Here is a 22,333-nt window from a genome sequence, read left to right as displayed (position 1 = left end):
AGTTTCGAGTCTCGAGTTCGGCAAATGTGGATATGTGAGAAAGCTTGCTGGTAGCTTCTTATGGGTCAGTGGTTCTTTCCGGGGTTTTACTGGGTTCTTCCTCCACCATTAATACTGGCCGCCATGTATAGCCTATCTTGTGCTGAAAAATGGCGTTAAACCCTATAACAACAACAACAACATGATGCCCCAGTGCTAGACATCACTATAAACTGCCACACTGCAGACATCGTAGCAATATGACTGAAAAATTGTTAAAGCTATGTTAAAAATCCAAATCACACACACACACAAAGAACACAGACACACACATATACACACAATTCTGAACAAAAATCTAACAGAAAATGCTCAAATCTCACTTATTTTTGTCCTGCATCACAGCCTGGTATCTGGAAAATATCGTATATAGGAAGTTGTTCGTTTTGAGGTGAAGCTCCGGCCATGGGAAGCAGATGGGTGAGAGGAAGCACCCCGATATTATTACAAGCAACAATTAAAGTTGGGGAAGTAGCAGTTGCCATCTATACTCACTCATAAGTCAAGTCCAACTGCAGCCTGCACAGACCTAGATCTGCCATTGCATAATGTGCCAGGAAATCAGGGTCCTTGCAGTTTGTTAGGAGTAATCTGTATAACAAAGCATCATTTATCTTGATCAGCTGGTCAATTAATTATATGATGGCAGATTAGTGTCAGTGTTGGTTTCAGTTAGTCTCATTTTTAATGAGTATATATATACCATTTTATTTAATGGTGTCAATATTTGTGGATTACCTGTTTGGTACAAAATGCAAATTGAAAGCTCGAGGTTAAACTTTTTTTTTACCTATGAAGAAATTTACCCTCAAGCAGGTTCACAAAATAGGTGATGACAAAAATAATTTATTATGAAGTGAAAAATCAATGCCTTGAAAGTGATTGACAGTCAGCACTTACAAGCTAAATTTATAATGCTAAATTATATTTAAAGAAATTATATTGACAGTGAAAAATCTGAATATTATTTATATGAAATTAGCTCAGTATAGAATCATGTAGAGTAAAACTAACATTGCTTTCTGCCTTTCTAATTTTCTGTTAATTTTCTAAGTTTGTTTTTAAAATTTGCAGATACATTATTTACATATTGAAATTAAAACAGCCTTTGTAATCTGTTTAAAAGAAAATGCAGATACCATTAGGGGAAGTGTTATTGGTTGGTTATTTTGTTTTTATCAGTACTTTATTTGACTATATTATGCAGAAGGGAATTGAGCTTATTGCCTTTGTCAAAGATGCACAGTGGCAGCTGACCTATGATGGTCTTGGCAAGTACTGAACCTGTGAGCCTTGCGGTACAAGTTTAATGCTCTACCAACTTATCTACTATGGCTTTCAAAGTTTCTTAAAAGGCCATATGATGGCATTAGTAAAGTGAATCTTTGTCTCAAATGTATCATCAGAAAAAATTCCAAGAGCCAGTCTGTCCCCTAATGTATTTACCCTGAGGAGAAAAATACAATTTTCCTATGCATCATAAGCTCGAGAGCTAACAATTGTTTTGACTGAAGTCATATTATATGTCATGAATCAGTTAATGATCTTGGGTTCTGCATCCATTTCTGTCAATATAAAACAAATTAAGAGGGACTGTTGGAGGCATTTGTTTACCAAATTCTGATAAGTCTTGATTAGATATTCCAGAAGTTTACTCAGTCTGTACCACAGTGAATCATGCCAAGGAAATAGAATCTAAATGCCTTTCCATGGACACACTAAGTTAACCACCTTGGGCTGGCTTGAATATGTGTTGAACCTGCAACTTTTAGCTTACAATTCTGATACTCTAGCAAACTGAGCTTCCATGGTTCTCAATGTCAGTTGTCCTTTATGGAATATTTATTATTGTTAGAACAAAATATAATGTGTGGGTTTGAGTCTAGGATTCGGCCAATGTGGGTATGTGAGAAAGCTTGCCAGTAACTTCTCGTGGGACGGTGGTTCTTCCTCCACCATTAATACTGGCTGCATGCATAGCCTATTGTGTGCTGAAAAATGGCGTTAAGCTACAAATGGCGCTAAACCCCACAGCAACAACAACAACAACAAAATATAATTTCATATGGTAGCCCAGAACCAGTATTCATGTAGCCCCTAACCTTGCATGAATAAGATATCTTAGACTCAGAGCCAGTTGGGTTTGAGTCTTTTTTTGTTGCACACACTTTGTGGTCAGGGTTTCCATTATAGTACAGAATAACCTTTTGTATTAAGGGCACTGCTGAAGGGCACTGTTGAACACAGCTGAATCCACTGTCTTTTATACAGGTGACCACTATATATGATAGATATGCATATTTTGGGGATGTAGATATGCAAAGCAAGACAATTCACATGCCTCAATCAAGACCCCAAAATAAAATTAATGATCTTTTTTGCCATCTGCTTGATGTGTAAATCTGGTCAAACTGCAAACAACATAGACCCTGATCTGACATCGCATAACGCGCCAGCAGATTAGGGTTAATGTTTCTTTTTTCTGCTGATTAACAATTGCATAGATCCAGATATACCAGGTAATGCCAGTGCATTATGCAATTTCAGATATGTATCTGTACTTTTTGCAGCTGAATAGAGTTAAAGGCAAGTATATATATGGTAACTGATATTATCTACTAGAATTATGTTGCAACTGAGGAAGACATTTTCCGTCGGTGCTAAATTTTAAATCTTGATAACATTTGCAGACTGCATGCAAATCTTTTATTGTCTCATCTATTATCTGGGTGAGACATGGGCATCACTTATTTAGCAGACACTGTGGCTGCGTAAGCAGCAACAACAATTTTAAGTTTTACGCTGATGCAAGTCAGATGTAGTAAATGATACATTAAATGAGGAAATAACTGAAACATAAGGTTACAGTATTGATACAATAACATAAGGAATCAATTCAGACTCCCAAGATACAGTAGTGATGCTCTGAGATAATTTCGCTTGTATCTAATATGGCATATAACACGTTATGGCAGGTATTTAGTGTTGATGAACTTTTAGCAGTTCTTGGAGGGAAATCAAAGAAATAATAAACAATTTATCATGTTATATTGTTTAAACTCCCTAGGTTTGCAGCCACTTAAATAAAACTTGCAAATATTTACAACTAGTTTTGGACAAAATGGCTACATTTTAGATCTGCCCCCAAAATTTCCACAGTTGTGTACATGTTCTTTTCATCAATAAACTTTGATAGGATTGTTGAAGTATTTGCTCTTTTTTTTTTAAAAGTACTTTTATTGTCATAAGAAATTAATTACATGATGCTTGGTCTGAATTTTGCTGTGCAGTTTGAAAATATTCTTTAGAAAGGGCAAGATTGTGATGAAGTCTGTCATGGTGACTTTTATACAGGGAGATATGGTACTTGAGGACAGTGAAGTCTGTAATGGTGACTTTTATACAGGGAGATATGGTACTTGAGGACAGTGAAGTCTGTAATGGTGACTTTTATACAGGGAGATATGGTACTTGAGGACAGTGAAGTCTGTAATGGTGACTTTTATACAGGGAGATATGGTATATCAGGACAGTGAAGTCTGTCATGGTGACTTCTATACAGGGAGATATGGTATATCAGGACAGTGAAGTCTGTCATGGTGACTTTATACAGGGAGATATGGTATATCAGGACAGTAATGTTCCAATAATCAAATGATTGCTTAGCTAATGTTTCAGATCATCAGGTGCCTAATCTGTATTCATCACAGTCTTCATATTTATTGCTCCAGGCTTCTCTAAACCCACAAGACCACTACAGTAACCTTTGTCATTTAACAGTAGCAAAATGAGCTTCCTAAAGTCCAGTCAAATTCAGAATCAGATCTGGTCTGTTTCTTAAGCTTTCAACTCCAATAACATTGGTCTTGCAGCAAGGGGGAGAACTTTGAAAAGATGTTGAACACAGTAAGATCACTGTAATTTTCTGACGAAAAACTCAAGCTTGAATAAAACCCATTCACACCTTTTGTAAATCCAGACAGTAAACCCGCCCCTATTTTTCAACACATTTATTGGATGGTGAGTTTAGGGACTTACCATTTAACTTTTGGAATATAGGTCAGGTATTGTCTTTCCACCCAGGACATTTTTTTCTTATTTTCTTGAGATAAAAACATTTTCTCCAATTAATAGCATACATAGAATCAGTTCTTTTTTCATGCAAATCAGAGCAAGAGTATTTTGTTTCATACATCACATTTAAGAACCACAAATTTTCTTTTAAAAAAGACTACTTTCCCTATGCAGATAATTAAATGATCAGTCCCTTATCCAATCCTTGAAATTGATACTAAACTGCTATCCAGTGTTTAGTGGTTTTGATGACCAGTCACTAAATGCCAGCTCTCACAGATCTGTCAGAGCAGTGAAAATGACCGCACATTGCCATCTTAATAGTCAAGAAGTGCTTGTGGTCTGCATTCTCTTTACTGGTTAAATGATCGGTTTCTCTTCTTAATTTCGTACCTATCAAGGTACAGTAAATGCTCACGGCACAAATAGACAGGTGTTTACCATTCATCCACTCTGCAAGTAGGTTAGTATAATTAGTTAGTATAATTAGTATCAAAAATGTCCTTGTATGGAAGCAGCCTGGTGTACCGCCCCTCAAGCACCGATTTTGTTACTGATGATAACAAATGAATCTTGAGTTAGTATTAGCAAATTGGAACGAATCAAAAGATTAATTAATAATATAGAATTACACCAAACTATGTGTTTTTAATATTTATATCATTGTGACACAAATGTGGAGAGGTGTGTGTGTGTGTGCGTGATTTTGATTTTTAACGTAGCTTTAAAAAAAATTCAGTCATATCGCTACGATGTCTGGGGTGTGACAGTTTATAGTAATGTCTAGCACTGGGGCATCATGCTGTGCAGACATGTAGCATGATGTCCCAACCAGTCTCATTATCCTGACACCAGGCTGACCACTCCTAACACTAACCACTTAATGCCAAGTGCCAAGCAAGTCAGCTGTTAGTACAATTGTTGGAAGTCATTGGTATGACTTGGCCTGGGTTTGAACCCATGACCTCCTGCATCCGAGGCAGACACTTTAAACACTAGGCCACCGGAGTGGTCAAAAATGTGGAAATATTTGCAAGGTGCACAGCTGTTAGCAGATGACAAAAGAGCACAATCATAAATATGGTCAAGAGAAGAGACATAGAAGGTACCCAAAATGCTTGGAAAATGAAATGGTTGATGTATGACACAGATGAGGTAGTGATGTGCACTTTCTGAACAGATTATTCAAAGAAATATGAAAGTGTGTTGTTTAATTCATTTATGAGTTGTGTTGGTGAAATACAGTTGTCATTGTTTTGAGTTAATATTAACAAATAACAAATGTTAGAAACTGAACTGTTTTATTTTATTTTAGTAGGATCAGTGAAATTTTTGCAGGAGCAATACAAAATTTATTTTGGTGACCCTGTGGGTTGGTGAAAAAAATCCTTATTTCAAACCTTGCTTATTATAATTGAAATAAAGTATACATTATTTTCATCTAATATCCACTGCAGACATCATAGCAATATGACTGAAAAATTGTTAATGCTATGTTAAAAATCCAAATCACACTTCTACATAGATGCCACAGCAACAAGCTTGAAGTCTTGTTATCCCTACTTCTCCTGAATAGATGATTGTATCAACATAGGGTTTTCACTGAAAGACTTCCCATAAAGTCTTAATTTAATCTTAATGAAACGGATGATGATCTGCCAAATGGAAGCCATCTTGAAACTCTTATTATTGCTAACACCTACTAACAGAAAGTCATATAAAAATGGTGTTTTCAACTGACAACTTCTTATGATGTATTATTTTTTTCTCAAATGAAAATGGTACCAGTTTGACCACCAATATTGCCACCATAGGGGCCATCATGAAAATCTTGCAATGACTACTCCTTCTTGAGTTATGGTCATATTTACATGAGGTTTTCAGCAAACAACTTATAATGATGTCTTCTAGTTGGTTTTGAATGAAAATGATGCTGATCTTTCATCCAATATTACCAAACACTGTAACTGATTTGAAAATCTTGTTATTGCTCAGAGATACCAGAAGTGTTTTCTACACTTTTCAGTTAAGGGAGCCATGGTGGCTCTGTGATTAGCATGCTGGACTCTTAACCAATAGAGTGCAGGTTAGAATCCTACCATTGGACCAGTCATGGTCAGCTACTGTGGTGTGTGAATAGGCAAGGCACTTTACTCCAGCACTAAATAACCTAACTGTGTTGATGTGCTACAAGCAGCAAACCAAACCAAAGTAAAGATATGGTCTTATCTTGAAGTGCTGAACATTCCTAAAAGGGACTCTTCTTTGTGCAATAACATTCAAAGATTTCAGCAGTATATCCCTCACATGGTTGTAAAACTGTCTAAAAAGGGATGGATGACTTGGGCAAGAAGTACCAGTGTATGTTATTGACTTAAGGATAAAATCTACTGATGTTATTATTGGAGTGTCTGAAAGGTCATTTTCTGCTGTCCAGCTTGATGGATTGGGTCTTGTTTTTGATTTAGTTAGCTGCCATTGTTATTTCTTTGTGGTATGTACTTAAGCATCTCATCTGGTTTAAGAATATAGCCATATTTTTCATTTTATGGGTTACTATGATTTCTGTATAAGGAACCAGAAAATATATACTATACTGTTGGCAGAAGTATGTATTGTTGTGTGCAGTCTGGTTAGTAGTATACAAATTTTATTTTACTAAAAGTAGTACCACACTTATGCATTTGATTTTCATGTAATTTGGGGTGTTCCTAACATTATTTTAAACCACACCATGATACATAAAATAACTGTGACCAACATTTTGTATTTCACTATTATTGATTAACCCCATTTTAATAGCTATATTTTCTAGCATATCTCCAGCTGTAGACATTGTTTGTTCATGGGACTAGGTCAGGTGTTCCTGGCATCATTCTAAACCATCCCAGGGAATACAGGTTATTGTAACATACATTTTGTATCTTAATGTTACTTCCAGGTTAATCCCAGTGTAAAGGTTTTGTCTTACTGGTAGATCTCCAGCTATATGCATGGCATCCATATGGAATGAAGTTAGTGTGTTCCTTGTATCACTCTGATAAGTTACAGTGACCTATATTTGCCATACTTATCACTTTGTTATTTGTAGTTATTTTCAATGTAGGTTATAGTGACTTTCTTTTCTTTAACAAAATATATTGTTGAGTGCAGATTTTTCTCAGCATCTAATAACCACCAGTGTACATGAGAGCTTAATTGACTTTGACAACTCTTGTCTTGAACAGATTAAATTTAACTTGAGGATTCAAGGATGTTGGTCAGTATTATCACTTTGAAAATCATGATGCATAAATTCTGTTATTATAATTTTAATATTGTAATGTCATTCCTTGTTTTAAATTATTATAGAGCAGTCAAACCCTAAGATTGTAATTTATTTGGGTGTAATTGCAACATTGTTAGCTCCATTGGCCAACAAAGCCAAGGGAGCTTATGGTAATGCACGCAATCCACCATTAACAATTGCTGCTCAACACTCAAGTGCCTGATCCTGTGTTGCTCAAACTTGGAAAATGGGTTTTAATTTCTGTGGGCACAGATGAGCTCAATAATGAGTGAGATCTGTGCATAATAATATAATCATCTTGCATCTAATTGCCTGAGCTTGCTGCCACTTTGGAAGTCATATTTCTCATCCAATTTTTATCAGACTTAAAATATATGTTTATATCATCAAGATCTCAAACAGGTTCAACAGCAGTGAGAAAGATTCAAGCTTTTTAATGTATTGATCTTGTATCAGATTGGTGGCTAAGATTGTCTATACTCTGGAAGCCATATTTCTCAAATGATTTTGGTCATACTTGCAATATAATCATATACCTTCAAGATCTTGGACAGTTTCAATGATGATTTGAGGTCCACCCATATTAATTAGGTAATCTTTTAGCTTATTGTTGGAAGTGTCATCACTCTGGTGACTCTCTTTATGGCCAGAATTTGATCAAAGCTGGGATACAGCCTTGTATCATCTAGGTGTTGCAGGAGTTAGATTATGAGCTAGAGCTATACATATTTATGAAGCAGTGTAATGCATTTGATGGGCTTAACCTTTTACCACTCTGGAGACTGAAGTTTTACATTAAATTTTGCTATCACTTAATAATAAAATTGATTTTTCCTTCACTTGGTAATAGATTTGATATTTCTATCACTTGGTAAGAGATTTGATATTTCTATCACATGGTAATAGATTTGATATTTCTTTCACTTGGCAATAGATTTGATATTTCTATCACTTGGTAAGAGATTTGATATTTCTTTCACTTGGCAATGGATTTGTTATTTCTGTCACTTGGTAAGAGATTTGATATTTCTTTCACTTGGCAATGGATTTGATATTTCTATCACTTCATAAGAGATTGATATTTCTTTCACTTGGCAATGGATTTGATATTTCTGTCACTTGGTAAGAGATTTGATATTTCTTTCACATGGCAATAGATTTGATATTTCTATCATTTGGTAAGAGATTTGACATTTCTTTCACTTGGCAAAAGATTTGATATTTCTATCACTTCATAAGAGATTTGATATTTCTTTCACTTGGCAATGGATTTGATATTTCTATCATTTGGTAAGAGATTTGACATTTCTTTCACTTGGCAATAGATTTGATATTTCTATCACTTGGTAAGAGACTTGATATTTCTATCACTTGGCAATAGATTTGATATTTCTATCATTTGGCCATAGATTTAATAGTTCTATTTTTGGGGGGGGGGTCAAAAAGGGAAAGGCCAAGGTCACTGTGACTGAAAGAAGAAAAACGGTTTTTGCACAAACTTTCAATTCTTTACCATGTACCATCACCGACATTTGTTGAGGACTTGCATGTTGGGTAAGAAATAACCCAAGAAAGAAGCCTATTGATTGGGGGGAGGGGGGTCAAAATGTCAGTGTTTAAGGTCATTGTGGCTGAAAGCAAAATTGGTTTGCAGAATATCGTTTGCTCTAGAATAAGTCCCTTTTTCAAACTATGCAAATTGTTTGCACTTAGGGTGATAAAGAAACCTATAGATTCAGGGACTTAAAGATCAGAAGATCAAAAGACCCATTTCATGCTGGTGTCAAGGTTTCTTTCTTTCTTTCGGAACCTGTGCATGTGTCCTGGGTGGTATTTGAGTCAGCGGCGGCAAGGAGCTTTGGTTGGAGGTCATGGGGCAAATGCTTCTTTATTTTTGGATTCCATGGGCCGTCTGTTTAGAAGGGAACTTTTTCTGTCTTACTTGAAGCTCCTGTTGGCACTCATGGGCTATGATGAGCAAAACTTTTCTGCTCATTCGTTTTGCATTCGAAGAGCCACAACCGTACCTGGAGTTGGTATGGAAGACCATCCAATTCAGACTTTAGGAAGATGGTCTTCATCATGTTATACATGCTATATCAGAGTTCACCCTAACCGACTTCTTTATGCTCAGGAACAATTGTGTATATACATTTAGTATCATGTGTTTTTGGACATAGTCCTTCCAAATGGATTTTCACATTCCAAACTGGCATCCTCTTGGGGGCTCTCATTTGATATACTAATATCAAATTCAATTTGGCATTTTTCCCCCAATCGGACACTCATAAACTATCAGCCTAGCATAGATTTAGTTAAGATGGGATCAGCTCATAATACATTAGCATGCTGGGATCAGCCTAGCACATGGTTTACTTAAGCTGGGATCAGCCCAGAATACACTTGAATGCTGGGATCAGCCTAGCACAGATTTTGCTGGAGCTGGGATCAGCCTAGCATAGATTTACTTGAAGATGGGATCAGCCCAGGATATATTCAAATGCAGGGATCAGCCTAGCACAGATTTTACTTGAACTGGGATCAGCCTAGCGCCAATTCTACATAAGCTGGGATTATCCCAGTATACACTATAATGCTGGGATATGTCTAGTTTTAATTGGGAATTAGCCTTTACATTCAGATTCTAACCCATGAGTAGCCCCCACAAAGAAAGCCAAATATTGTTTAAATATTTTAATTAAGTGTTGATATTATTTTAGTTATGAATTGATGTTATAGAATATTAGTAATAATGAAAAGTGGCATTTTTGAGAGAAAGAGATAGAGTGAGTGAGATTAGAGAAAAATGCATTTACTCATGTATCCTATATTTCTTACAATGCCTGTATTAAATCATTTTTTTTCCCCATACACTTCAGTACTATTATGTTTTGCATAAAATAATAATTTATTAACTGTTAGTTTATGCACAACTTGATGATCACAAGTTATTTTAGGTACATGTTGCTGGTTTCATAATGGGGTTTCTCAGATAATGACATTAAGGGAGGAATTGGTGGTGTGGTAAGATGATGTAATGTCAAATTATAAGGCATAGTCAGTTAATTAAAGAAGAAGGCCACAATAATGATAAGTTCTAATAAAAAATGTTTGTTTTTGCGATGTAAGTTTGGTGCAAAGCTACATATCCCAACGATAGGCCAAGTTATAGAAACCCATTGGTCCATCAGCCTTAAAGAGAGGAAAATTATACACTGGATGGGCATATAATGTGCTGTTAACAGTACTCATTTTTTTCAAAACTTTCATCGGGGCCCAGAATAGCTGAGTGGTTTATAGCACTCACTGTCATGGATCACTGCCATCTCACCTCTGTTTGCATGGGTTTGAGTCTTGGGCTCAGCCAATGTGGGTATGTGAGAAAGCTTGCCGGTAGCTTCTCCTGGGTTGGTGGTTCTTTCCTGGGTTTTCCCGGGTTCTTCCTCCACCATTAATACTGGCTGTCATGTATAGCCTATCATGTGCTGAAAAATGGCATTAAACCCTATAACAATAACAGCAAAATAAATTGATAATAATGCCCTAATGGCATAACAGATTAAAATGTGTGCCTAAAACATGTTCACAATGGAACAAACAAAATAGAGAAATTATATTTTCAATGGAAAATATAAATTATAGGCAATTAGAAGTCATCTTGGTTATGTTCCTCATGGATAATAGTACTAAATTTCTGTGGATCTTCCAGAATCACTTAAGAAAGACAAATGGATTGATTTCAGTTCTATTGTTGATTACTGTTAGTGCTTTGAAAATACAGTTTAAACACAAGAATCCCATAGCGGCAACAATTACTTTATTGCTGTCAACAGTATCTTCACACATAGACTTTTTTTAACATAAAGGAATGAATAAATCTAACTATAGGGAACAGTTTTGACACTTCCAAGTGATTTATTGTCATCACTCAGTGGCATGTGCATCGATAGAAAACAAAATATCTTTAAATAATACATCACGCTGCAGAATAAATCCATAGTTCTTGTCAATAAATTTAATAAAGAGATCACAATGTAGTGCTTTCAGGGGGATTTGAGTTTTACGCTGAAGAGGTTGCATGCTCATTATGATCTCACCATTTCTGTTTTACAGTCAGAGAGTATGTAAGATTTCCTTAGCATGGGCCTAAAGCTTTGTTGTTGTTGTTGTGGGGTTTAACGCCATTTTGCAACACACGATAGACTATACATGGCAGCCAGTATTAATGGTGGAGGAAGAACCAGGTAAAACCCCGGAAAGAACCATCGACCCACAAGAAGCTACTGGCAAGCTTTCTCACATACCCACATTGGCTGAATCCGAGACTCGAACCCATGCAGACAGAGGTGAGATGGCAGTGATCCGTAACGGAGAGCGCTTTAGAACACTTGGCCATTTGGGGTTCCGGGCCTAAAGCTGCCCTTCCCACTTGAATGTTAACAGACCTGATCCAAAAGGCAGAACTTCAAGAAAAATATAAAAAAAACAGTGCCGAATATTATTAAGAAACTATCTACTATTTTTGGAAGAAATTGGGAATGGCTGATGAAGTAGTTCCCATATTTGTGGAATCAGTAAATACTTATCTGGATAATCCCATTATTTTGGGAAGAAAGCTGTAAAAGTGTTTTTAAAAAATGTTGAACAGATGGATACCTACATAGGGTAGGGCAAGGGCAGATTCATAGAACAAATAGAAGAAACTATGCAGGTTTAGTAATTAGCCTGCCAGACTCGCTTCAAAAAAGGGTACAGATTTGAATCCCAGAATCAGACCAGCCAGGTTGGCAACTGTGGTGACCCTTTTGCATTGTATTAACATTACCTTGGCACTACATAAATTGCTTTTGTTGTTGTGCCATAGAACTTAAACAAAATCCTCTAGGAAAAAAAATCATAGCCTTGCCAATGTAGGCTGTTTGCAGGTTAGCGTGAATTGACTCATTTTCAGCAAGTACATATTTTAGGTGATTTTGTGTTTGCTACCAACCTTGAATTTAAAACCAACATGCTGTATTTTTTTCTGTGAAGCAGTAGGACCCTATTACCAACATACAGCAATTCTTTCTGTTAATAGGACCCTAATACCAGCTTGTAATGGGGCCCCAAGTGGCAGAGTGGTCTAAAGCGCTCACTGTTATGGATCACTGCCATCTCACCTCTGTCTGTGTGGGTTTGAGTCTTGGGTTCGGCCAATGTGAGTAAAGTGAGAAAGCTTTCCAGTAGTTTCTCTTGGGTCGGTGGTTCTCTCGGGGGTTTTCACCAGTTCTTCCTCCACCATTAATACTGGCTGCCATGTATAGCCTATCTTGTGCTGAAAAATGGTGTTAAACCCCACAACCAACTTGTAATAATTCTTTCTATAAAACATTAGGGCTCTATTACCAACATGCAGTAATTCTCCAAAACAATAGGTTTGAATTATCAATTCAAGGGTTTAAGGACCACAAAAATGTTATTTTTATATTAAAAAACCCTGAAAATAAAAAGTTTTGTAGTAATGTAACATTGTAATTTTCAGTCTCAGCAGCCTAGCAAGAACAAAACTCATTATGCAATTTTGCCAAATTGTCAAACAAGCCATGCAGCCTTAAGCAGGGTGATTGATCATTGAAGGTTATGCTTTTGGCATCTGAATTGGTTGCTACACATGTCCTGCAGTCAGAAATTACTCCCCAGTCTTGGATTGTTTCTTTCTTTATGTGTTTTGTAATAGAGTGACATATAGAGCTTACAAATACTGTATAGGCCTAATGACTTATTGACTAAAACACACTCTACCAACCAATAACCTGTATAGCTCATCTAGAACTGTAAAACAGAAACACTCATCAAAAATTGTGTCAAGATCAGTCTGTTAAAATAAATTTGATTTTTGACAGATCTTTTTACTTAAAAGTATCTTTTTATCCATTAATTTTGTTTGTATAATCACGCCAACTTCACTAGCCAAGGGTCATCAGTCCACTTTGTTCCATTGTACAGAAATCAATGTTTCAATTAACAACATATGCCAAGGGGTGATGTGGAATGAAGTGGACCAGTGGCTAGTGAAAATGGAATCACAAATGAGTTTGTCAGGACTTGGTATGATATTAGGCTCAGCAGAGTAATGGTCAGTTGAAAACTGATGTAGTTGTTGTTTATGGGTCCCATAGTACTCTTCTTTTGATTATAAGTCTTTGAAGACCTGTATTTAATTTAGAATTGTAAGAACAGAATTACTGGTTAGTTTCCTATGATTGTATACTGTATTTGGGCAAATTTGTTGCATAAATTTTGACTGTCTTGTTTTTGAAAATATGGATAATGTCGTAAGCAAAATTAACATTAATTACAATGCCAGAATCTTTGTAGCTTCTATAACTTGTACACAGTGGTTCCAGAAGATATAAACTGCAGCTTATATAAGCAAGGGTATGTGTTGCCATGGTATCAGTGAAAAATTATGCAAGGGATTGAGATCGAAGAGGGAGAGGGGTTAAATGGTTAAAGACTTGTTTTATATATCGTTGGCAATAGTTGTCAATAAATAATTTTTGTTTCTAATGATGTTCACTTTTGTTTATATATTAACTTCATCTTCAAGATAACTAACTTTTGAAAGATTGTTAAAACAGCACTCCAGCAGGTTTCAGTAAACATCATGTGTTGGCCAGCAAAACATTATGCATTATGTCACTGCTTTCTGCAAGTGCAGTATATTTTTGTTATTGTTCATTCAGAACCGAGCTACCAGTACCCACTTTTCTTAATTAAAATAAAGGTTGAAGCTTATTTTGTTTTTAATTTTGTATTGTTCTGTCAGTAAAATTTTGATGCTGTGATTTCGTTGCATGCAGTCACAAAATATCTGCTCATCATTGAGGAAACCTTTGAATGCCAACTCAGAAATTCTAAGTTCTTTACAAGTTTTCGATTTCACTTATCCATAATGAACCCTATCTATGACGCAAAACTTTCCATGCACAGAGAATGTCTTTTACTTGGATCTCTTGCTTTCCTTGATCACAATTTTGATTGATTAGGATAAACCACTGATTAATATTATATATTTTAATGATGATACTTAAATAACAATATTTAAAACAGTGTCCAAGTGGTCAAGTTGGCTTTATAAACAACCATGATGACTATCTCTTACACAGGTAGGATTTGCATACCTTTTAACTTTATTTTTATTCTAGCTCCTTGAATTGATAAAAAAAGATTTAAATTACAAGTTAACAAGTTAATACAAAACATGTCTACTTTTAATTGGTTGTAAGAATGCAAGTCGAAGGTCAAAACACAATTGCACCTAATTAAGTTCTCAAAGCGTCACATGCCTCCTATGGTATTATTTCTAACACTGGAGAAAGTGGACAATTAAAATTTAAATAGCTCTGAGCCCCCCAGTCAGCAATGTTGATCGTCTAGGTATATTAATAACTTAAAGTGAAAGGTATAACAATTTAATAAAATACATCAAATGTATTCAACTATTTCATTAACTCACTGATTAGGGGCCCCGAGTGGCCAAGTGGTCTAAAGCGCTCTTCGTTACGGATCACTGCCATCTCACCTCTGTCTGCGGCGGTTCAAGTCTAAGATTCAGCCAATGTGGGTATGTGAGAAAGCTTGCCAGTAGCTTCTCGTGGGTCGGTGGTTCTTTCCGGGGTTTTCTCTGGTTCTTCCTCCACCATTAATACTGGCCGCCATGTATAGCCTATCATGTGCTGCAAAATGGCGTTAAACCCAACAACAACAACAACAATTTCATCAACGAATTTCTCAACCGCAATGACTTTTCGCAGTTGCCAATTACTATTTCATCATATGAATTTAAAGTCTTAAATGAGAGTATTTCCCTTTAGTGTGGTCTCTGTAACTCATCTTTCCACCTCTTGTTTTCTTTTGTACTTCTGGTAACCTTTGCTACCTGTTCTTCTGGCATGTCTGGATCCATCCTTCCGACACTTCTGGTAATCTCTTTGACATTTCCTTCTGGTACTGCTCCTCGGTATAAACTGCTGACATCATAATCGATCAACCACATGCTCTCAGCTGTGTCTTCCCTCTCTCCGATCCTTGGGTGTCGCCTCTCACATCCACCTGGAAAGCTTCCTGTGGCATTAGAAGGGACATACAATCTTGTCTCCTTGGTCTAATCTCAGGAAAATTAACCACACTCTCACAGACCTTTCATCATGGCAAATAAATTTTCAGGTCAACTCGTGCACTCACATCTAAATATTCCATACAATCTTTGTTCTATAATAATTGTGCTATAACAATAACAATATTATCAATGACTTCTGATACATGCATACTTGTCCCAAATTTTTCAACTTCTCAATATAATCATCATCAAGAGCAATCATATGCATTTCCTGACCTATGAATTATAGTAAACATATACAAATATACAAATACTTAATTATATGTGCACAAACACAAAAGCAAATACAAGTTCTAACACAATAAATTCAGTTATGCATTACGATGCGATATAGTAAATTATCCAGTCTTACAATCTACATACCTTAATCTTGCATGTAAATCATTCGCTATACGCTACATTACAATATGTTGATAATTCAACATTACATGGAAGATTCCAGTTCTGATAAATAAAATGTACATAATAATGTATCAATCTTACAACACCTAGTTATGAAAGTGAGACAGATTCGGGTGATGATATGTTACCTCAAGAAGCCTTCGCTCGCAATCCAAATTTCACTAGAATTCCTTCCCACCATTTAACGAGCACACAACTTCGGCTACTCTTGAGTACAGTTAAATGCCTCTTAACTTCTTTGTGATCCACATCTGGCAAGGTACACACATGTACTGATGGGAAAATGGATTTAGTCCGAACAAATTGCTTATTGAGACTCTGTCCTAGATTTGAATCTCTTAGTTTCATTTGGATACGGTCTGGTCTCTGAAAACTGCCCTGGGCATAATTTTATCACTTACCTGTTATTCTCGGGGTTTTTGGTCCCTGAAAGCCCAAGATTGCTTCCAAGCCAAAACAGAGGGTTCTCTACCTGGTGGTAGAATTCCTTTTGAATTTAACCATGAATGGGTTGTTGCATAATTGTTAAACAACAGACGGGCAATTTTTTTTTTCTTTATGTAGAGAATTGGGTCTATAGTTGTAATTTACATAATACATATTGACATTATCTTGACTAGGAATTACTATTAGAAAATATATATGAACCATGAAGCATCAGCAAATTTTCCCCACAACGTGACGCACAGGAACCCTTGCAGGCATTGCTAAGACAGTCAGTTCACAATTTTCAGGTTTGAATGTATGACGTTATATAACATTTATGTAATTGAAAGATCAAATTGAACCACAAATTTCACTTGACAAGGTATACTTAATTGGTGTTTATTTCTTAAAGTGATACCACCAGTTGACATTGCTGTTTTCATCGATTGATATTACATTGTAAAGTTAATAACAGTATCTTTAAGAAAATACTTTTTTTATATAAAAAAGGTTACAAATTTCTTGTTCTTGATTCCAAATTTGCTTGGAGAAACTGACACTGTCATTGATAAAATGAGTGACATATCAAGGTTTCATTTACTTTTTTTGATACCAGTTTTATTTCAGTTCAGCAAGGGCACATTTTTAATTAATTTTTTTTAGAAGGAAAAGGATCATCTTCAGCTGCCACAGCATTACAAGTGGCTTCACAAGTTATCAGGGCATGCTAACTTGGTAACAGTTTTTATGGTGAACAACTATTTTGAAGAATGAAAGAACAAAATAACACAAATTCTGATCTCTGAAATTGGAATTTTTGCCTCTGGAGTTTTTACATAAAATATTAAAATGTAACTCAAGTCAGGTTATCTTAATGTTGCCAAAATGGACCTTTTCTGAAAATTATTATAATTCATAAGAAATGAAACTCTGCAGTGTGAGTGCTCACTGAAACTCAAAATTACCTTTGTCCGTGTAATGTACTTTTATTAAATTGTTACAAAATAAATTACACACATTTAGCAAACATCTGTATCTAGATATATTTGTTATACATGTACTTTGAAATCTCATGTAGTTTGATTATAGGTAGTTTATTGTAAACGACAAATATTTTAGCTTGAATATTTACTTGAAAAGTTTTGTGAATACAGTGCATGGTTGAGGAATGTAATAAAAATCATATCAGTTAGACAGTGTTGACATTGTTGAGAGATGGTTTTAAAATTTAGTAAGCAATAAAAATTTAATTTTCCAAAAGCCTTAATTGTTTGGCTTTTAAATACTTTTAGTGTACATTTCCTTTACCAACTTATCCAGGGCTGTCCTTTTCCGAGGCCTTGATGGTTACAAACTATTTTTTCTGAATTCTACTATTTACTTTGTCAAGTACAATTTTGCCACCTCGTCTTTGAGAGAATGATATGAAGATTGGTCAAAAATGTTCTGTCTTTGATATCATGCAGTAAAGAAGATTTCATTTTATCTTTCAGCAAATCAGACAGTGTCATGTTTCCAGAATCAATCCCAAAGACATTACCCAATTTAGTGAAGTTCACCTTACATCATGCTGTCTACACTGAGCAGCTTCACACTGCCCTCACTCTTTGCTCCCGCCGCTGTGTAGCTAACAACCTTCGAAAAACAAAAAGAACACTTCATTGTCTTAAACAAGATCGACTTCGACTCTTGCGCACAATGCTTCGACTTAAATCTCGGAGCATTGCTACTTACCAGCAGGGTGACTCGGACATCAACAAGAGGAAACTAAAGCTCTCATGGATCACAGCTACACTAAACATTATTTCAAAATCAATAGCTGAGAAGGACCAGAAAACCAGAAAGGCAGAACTGCTGAAAAATTATTTAATAGAAAAGCAATATATTGGGCTTAGCTTTGAAGAGTTTCAGAACTTTTTAAAAAGGAATGGATTAGATAATGGTAATCTTTAGACATTTTAAAACAGGGTCCAACCAAGCCCAAGGACCAGTTTTATTTCAGGATAGTTACATTGACTTGCTATATATACACACTTGTAAGTCAAGTCCAACTGCAAACAACACTGAACTGTCGTTACATAATGTGTCAGCAGATCAGGGTCTTTGTTGTTTTGTTCAGGTGATTACTAATAACAAACTGCATAGTCCTAAATCTGGCAGTACATTTTGTTGAGCAGATTTTGGTGAGTGCTGTTTGCAGTTGGACTCAACTTGAAAGCAGGTATACATGTATATGAAATTGAAAACTTTTATGTTAAATGAGTGAACACTATATTATTGAGACAGCCATTTCCATGGCACTAGCAACCTAAGATAAGTTGCAAGCATGTTGTAAGTTTACTTGTTTTAGAAAATCGTATGCTGCAACTTGCAAAACTGTCACACTGCAGACATTGTAGTGATATGACTGAAAAATTGTTAAAGCAATGAAAGAATGATGGTGACTGTTTTAAAATGTTGGCTTCAAAAGTACAAGTACATAGTGCATATTGCACTTTGAACTAATCATCAAGCCAATTATGAAATTTTTATTTTTTCTATTTTTAAGAATCTGATCGTTCAAAATTTGAAACAGACAATCAAATTTTCATCTTTGTCACAAAAGCATGCATTACATGTGACAACTGTTCAAATGTCTGATAAGATGTTTCTGTAAAACTATGTCATTATATGGAAACAACAGATATATCTTGGTCTTTTCTTTACCTATGGTTAAACTTGAAAATTATTGCAGGTCTGCAAAGAATCATTTGACAGGTAAGTTTACCTGACTTTGGTCTTGATGAAACTTATATTGCTCGAAAATACTCAATACTGTATATTAAAATTATAGATTAAATATGATTAATTGTTGTGAATTATTATTGGTGGATCAGTTCAATATAAGAACTTGACTTTTGCATGTGTAATTCTGAAATAAAAGGCAAAACACACAAGTGACATTACTTGGAGATCGTTAAAGGCAAGTCACCTGGCCTTGAGATCATAAAGTCATAAGTTTCAGTTTTAGATTGACTTTCAACACACTAAATCAAAAATGACTTTTTAAAAGTAGTCATTTGCAGATCTTGTCTAGCTTTTACCAGTAGAATACAGTTTGGGTTTAAATTACATCCAGAATCCAGTGGTCTAATTAGCTGAAATTAATTCAGATTTAAAATTGACAATTCAAATGTTAAATCTTGACTTAACTTTAAGACACCTGTTGGTGACATTCAGACCTGTTGAGACAAAATTGCAGACACAGACATGATAAAGTTATGATATCTAGGCCTGGTCTAGTATTGTCATGATATGTAGGCCTAGTCTAGTATTGTCATGATATGTAGGCCTAGTCTAGTATTGTCATGATATCTAGGCCTGGTCTAGTATTGTCATGATATCTAGGCCTGGTCTAGTATTGTCATGATATCTAGGCCTAGTCTAGTATTTGTCATGATATCTAGGCCTGGTCTAGTATTGTCATGATATCTAGGCCTAGTCTAGTATTGTCATGATATCTAGGCCTGGTCTAGTATTGTCATGATATCTAGGCCTGGTCTAGTATTGTCATGATATCTAGGCCTGGTCTAGTATTGTCATGATATCTAGGCCTAGTCTAGTATTGTCATGATATTTAAGCCTAGTCTAGTATTGTCATGATATCTAGGCCTAGTCTAGTATTGTCATGATATCTAGGCCTGGTCTAGTATTGTCATGATATCTAGGCCTGGTCTAGTATTGTCATGATATCTAGGCCTAGTCTAGTATTGTCATGATATCTAGGCCTGGTCTAGTATTGTCATGATATCTAGGCCTAGTCTAGTATTGTCATGATATCTAGGCCTAGTCTAGTATTGTCATGATATTTAGGCCTGGTCTGGTATTGTCAGCCTGCCTTAGAACATTAACTTTCTATTTAAGTTATTTTGAATGATTTCATCTTCTGACCGCTTATGCTGATTATATCAAATTGAAACATATACCCCCAAGAAACCTTATTTGTACTGTATATCACATCATCAAAGGTCATGGCCTTAATGGGTTTGATATTTTATTGCATCATTTCGTGATTCTGTATATATCATTGGAGTTATTTAATGATGTCAAAGGAATCAAATGGTACATAATATCATTATTTAATTGTGTAGCTATTATCAATAGTGTAGAAGTTGTACAGCTTTAATTGTCTTTTTAATGTCATGAATATATGAAGTGTAACCTGTTTGCGTCATTCTACATGATTCATGGCTAATATCCAGTTACCTGTATTTTAGCTGTCTCATCATTATTCTGTTTTGAGACTTTGCTTCATTGTTTGTTATGCTAAAGGCTGATATATTACTTAAGATTTTGACAATTTGTACATAATATAAAACTCTCTGTAGCTCAAAATATACCCGACATGTGTAATAAAATATCTTTCTTTGAAGTAACATAAATAAAAGAGAAACTTTGGTGATCTGTTAATGCTTGGAATAATGATGATGTTTTATGAAAGTTTCTTTTATTCCTTCTTATTATTTGATCTGATTAGAGAGACTGATGAAAAAACTGTTCAACAGCCATTTTTTTTCTTGTTTAAATTTACAAAGATTTTATTTCATGGCACTTGTGTAATTTTTATCGTATTAACTATTATCTCTTATCCAACAGAAGTCCCCATTGTACCTAACAAGGTAGTAGCTGTTTTAACCCGGTCATTTATGTGGTATTATATTGTTTTGTTCCTGTGAATGCATGTAGTCTTTGAACCTCTGGGGTAGATTTTTATAAAATAAAATAAAAAGATTAGTATGGCCAGTGCATAAGTATGTATTCAGAGCAATCATTTTAATTTGTAGTTTGTGAATCAGACTGTCATTAGAGGACTACATTCCACGTTTCTATCTTCTCCATTAAAAAGCCTTGACCCTGTGTATGTGTTGCTTTGGTTTTTTTAATATTTTTTATTACAGACCTAACGAATAAGTTAATGTTGGTTATGACATGACTGAGTTGTGTAATGTCACTTCCGTCAGCAGTAAAAGTTGATCTTCAGTAAATATCTACTTGACATATTCATGCAGGCCAGATTATCACATGTAATATTTCCCATTTGAAAGGTTATTGTATGAAAGCAATTTGGCCATCTCACAAATATGCATTGCCGCTGTTGCTCGATGAAATGGGGACCAATTCCTTTCAGTCAGTTTTTTGTTTGTTTAGAATGAATAGACTCTTCCCAGTGGGGTTAGAAGCAAAAAATGTTAAGCCAAAATCTCATGTATATATGACAGGCTTACGTCTGGTCTTGTACAAGTCTACTACAACTTGCTATTTTCAACAAAGCATATTGAGAAAAAAATCAAAATACACATTGCTGTATTATTAACCCAGTTTGTAACTTACTATCCAGATGCATAGTGCGTGGGATACGAAAAATGTTCAGCATATTGGACATCATCAAGCACACATTGGATGCTGTTATGAACATGCAGGACCCAGTAAATGTGCTGCTATGGTTACATGAGTTCAATCCACTCAGAACATCTGACTCTTTTCTATGAGGGCTGACATGATCTTCTTTCTGCATACAGTGGATAAGGCAGAGAATGCTCACTTGATAGGGCTATCATAATGCAGGGGTACATAAAATCCCATCAATTTGTACCATATATTTATATGTGATTCAATAATAAATACAATTGATTATCTAATAAATGGTTATATGTAATACATAAGTTATAATATTTATACAGTAGGATATTCTGGTCTTGCATGAAGTACATGGGGCTCACAAGGTGCTCACCTTAACAGTTCACCCTCATCTGACCTCTGCCCCCGTGGATTGGTGGTTTCTCCTGGGTTTTTTTCATTGACCAGATAAACTGGCCACCATATGTAGGCTCATATGCTGGCAAATGGCGTTTAACCCCACAAAATCAAACCCAGTGGTACTCATGCAATGGTTTCTGTACCAG

General features: G+C 35.4%; 1 protein-coding gene across 1 annotated transcript in view; it reads left to right on the top strand.

Moving 5' to 3' along the window:
• Positions 1–21,287, top strand: part of LOC149802502 (thioredoxin domain-containing protein 11-like) — a 126,834-nt gene extending 105,547 nt beyond the window's left edge. The window contains exon 14 of the mRNA XM_089951746.1: positions 17,885–21,287. Within this exon, the coding sequence (XP_089807872.1) occupies positions 17,885–18,344 (460 nt within the window). The 3' untranslated portion in view covers positions 18,345–21,287. The remainder of the gene's footprint in view (positions 1–17,884) is intronic.
• Positions 21,288–22,333: the final 1,046 nt, after the last annotated feature.

Source organism: Sinohyriopsis cumingii, chromosome 3 (genome assembly GCF_028554795.1).
Source record: "Sinohyriopsis cumingii isolate HCF-2022 chromosome 3, ASM2855479v2, whole genome shotgun sequence".
NCBI classification, from domain to species: Eukaryota; Metazoa; Mollusca; class Bivalvia; order Unionida; family Unionidae; genus Sinohyriopsis; species Sinohyriopsis cumingii.
The sequence above is the reverse complement of the archived record's forward strand: the minus strand, read 5'-3'. Positions and strand labels throughout refer to the sequence as shown.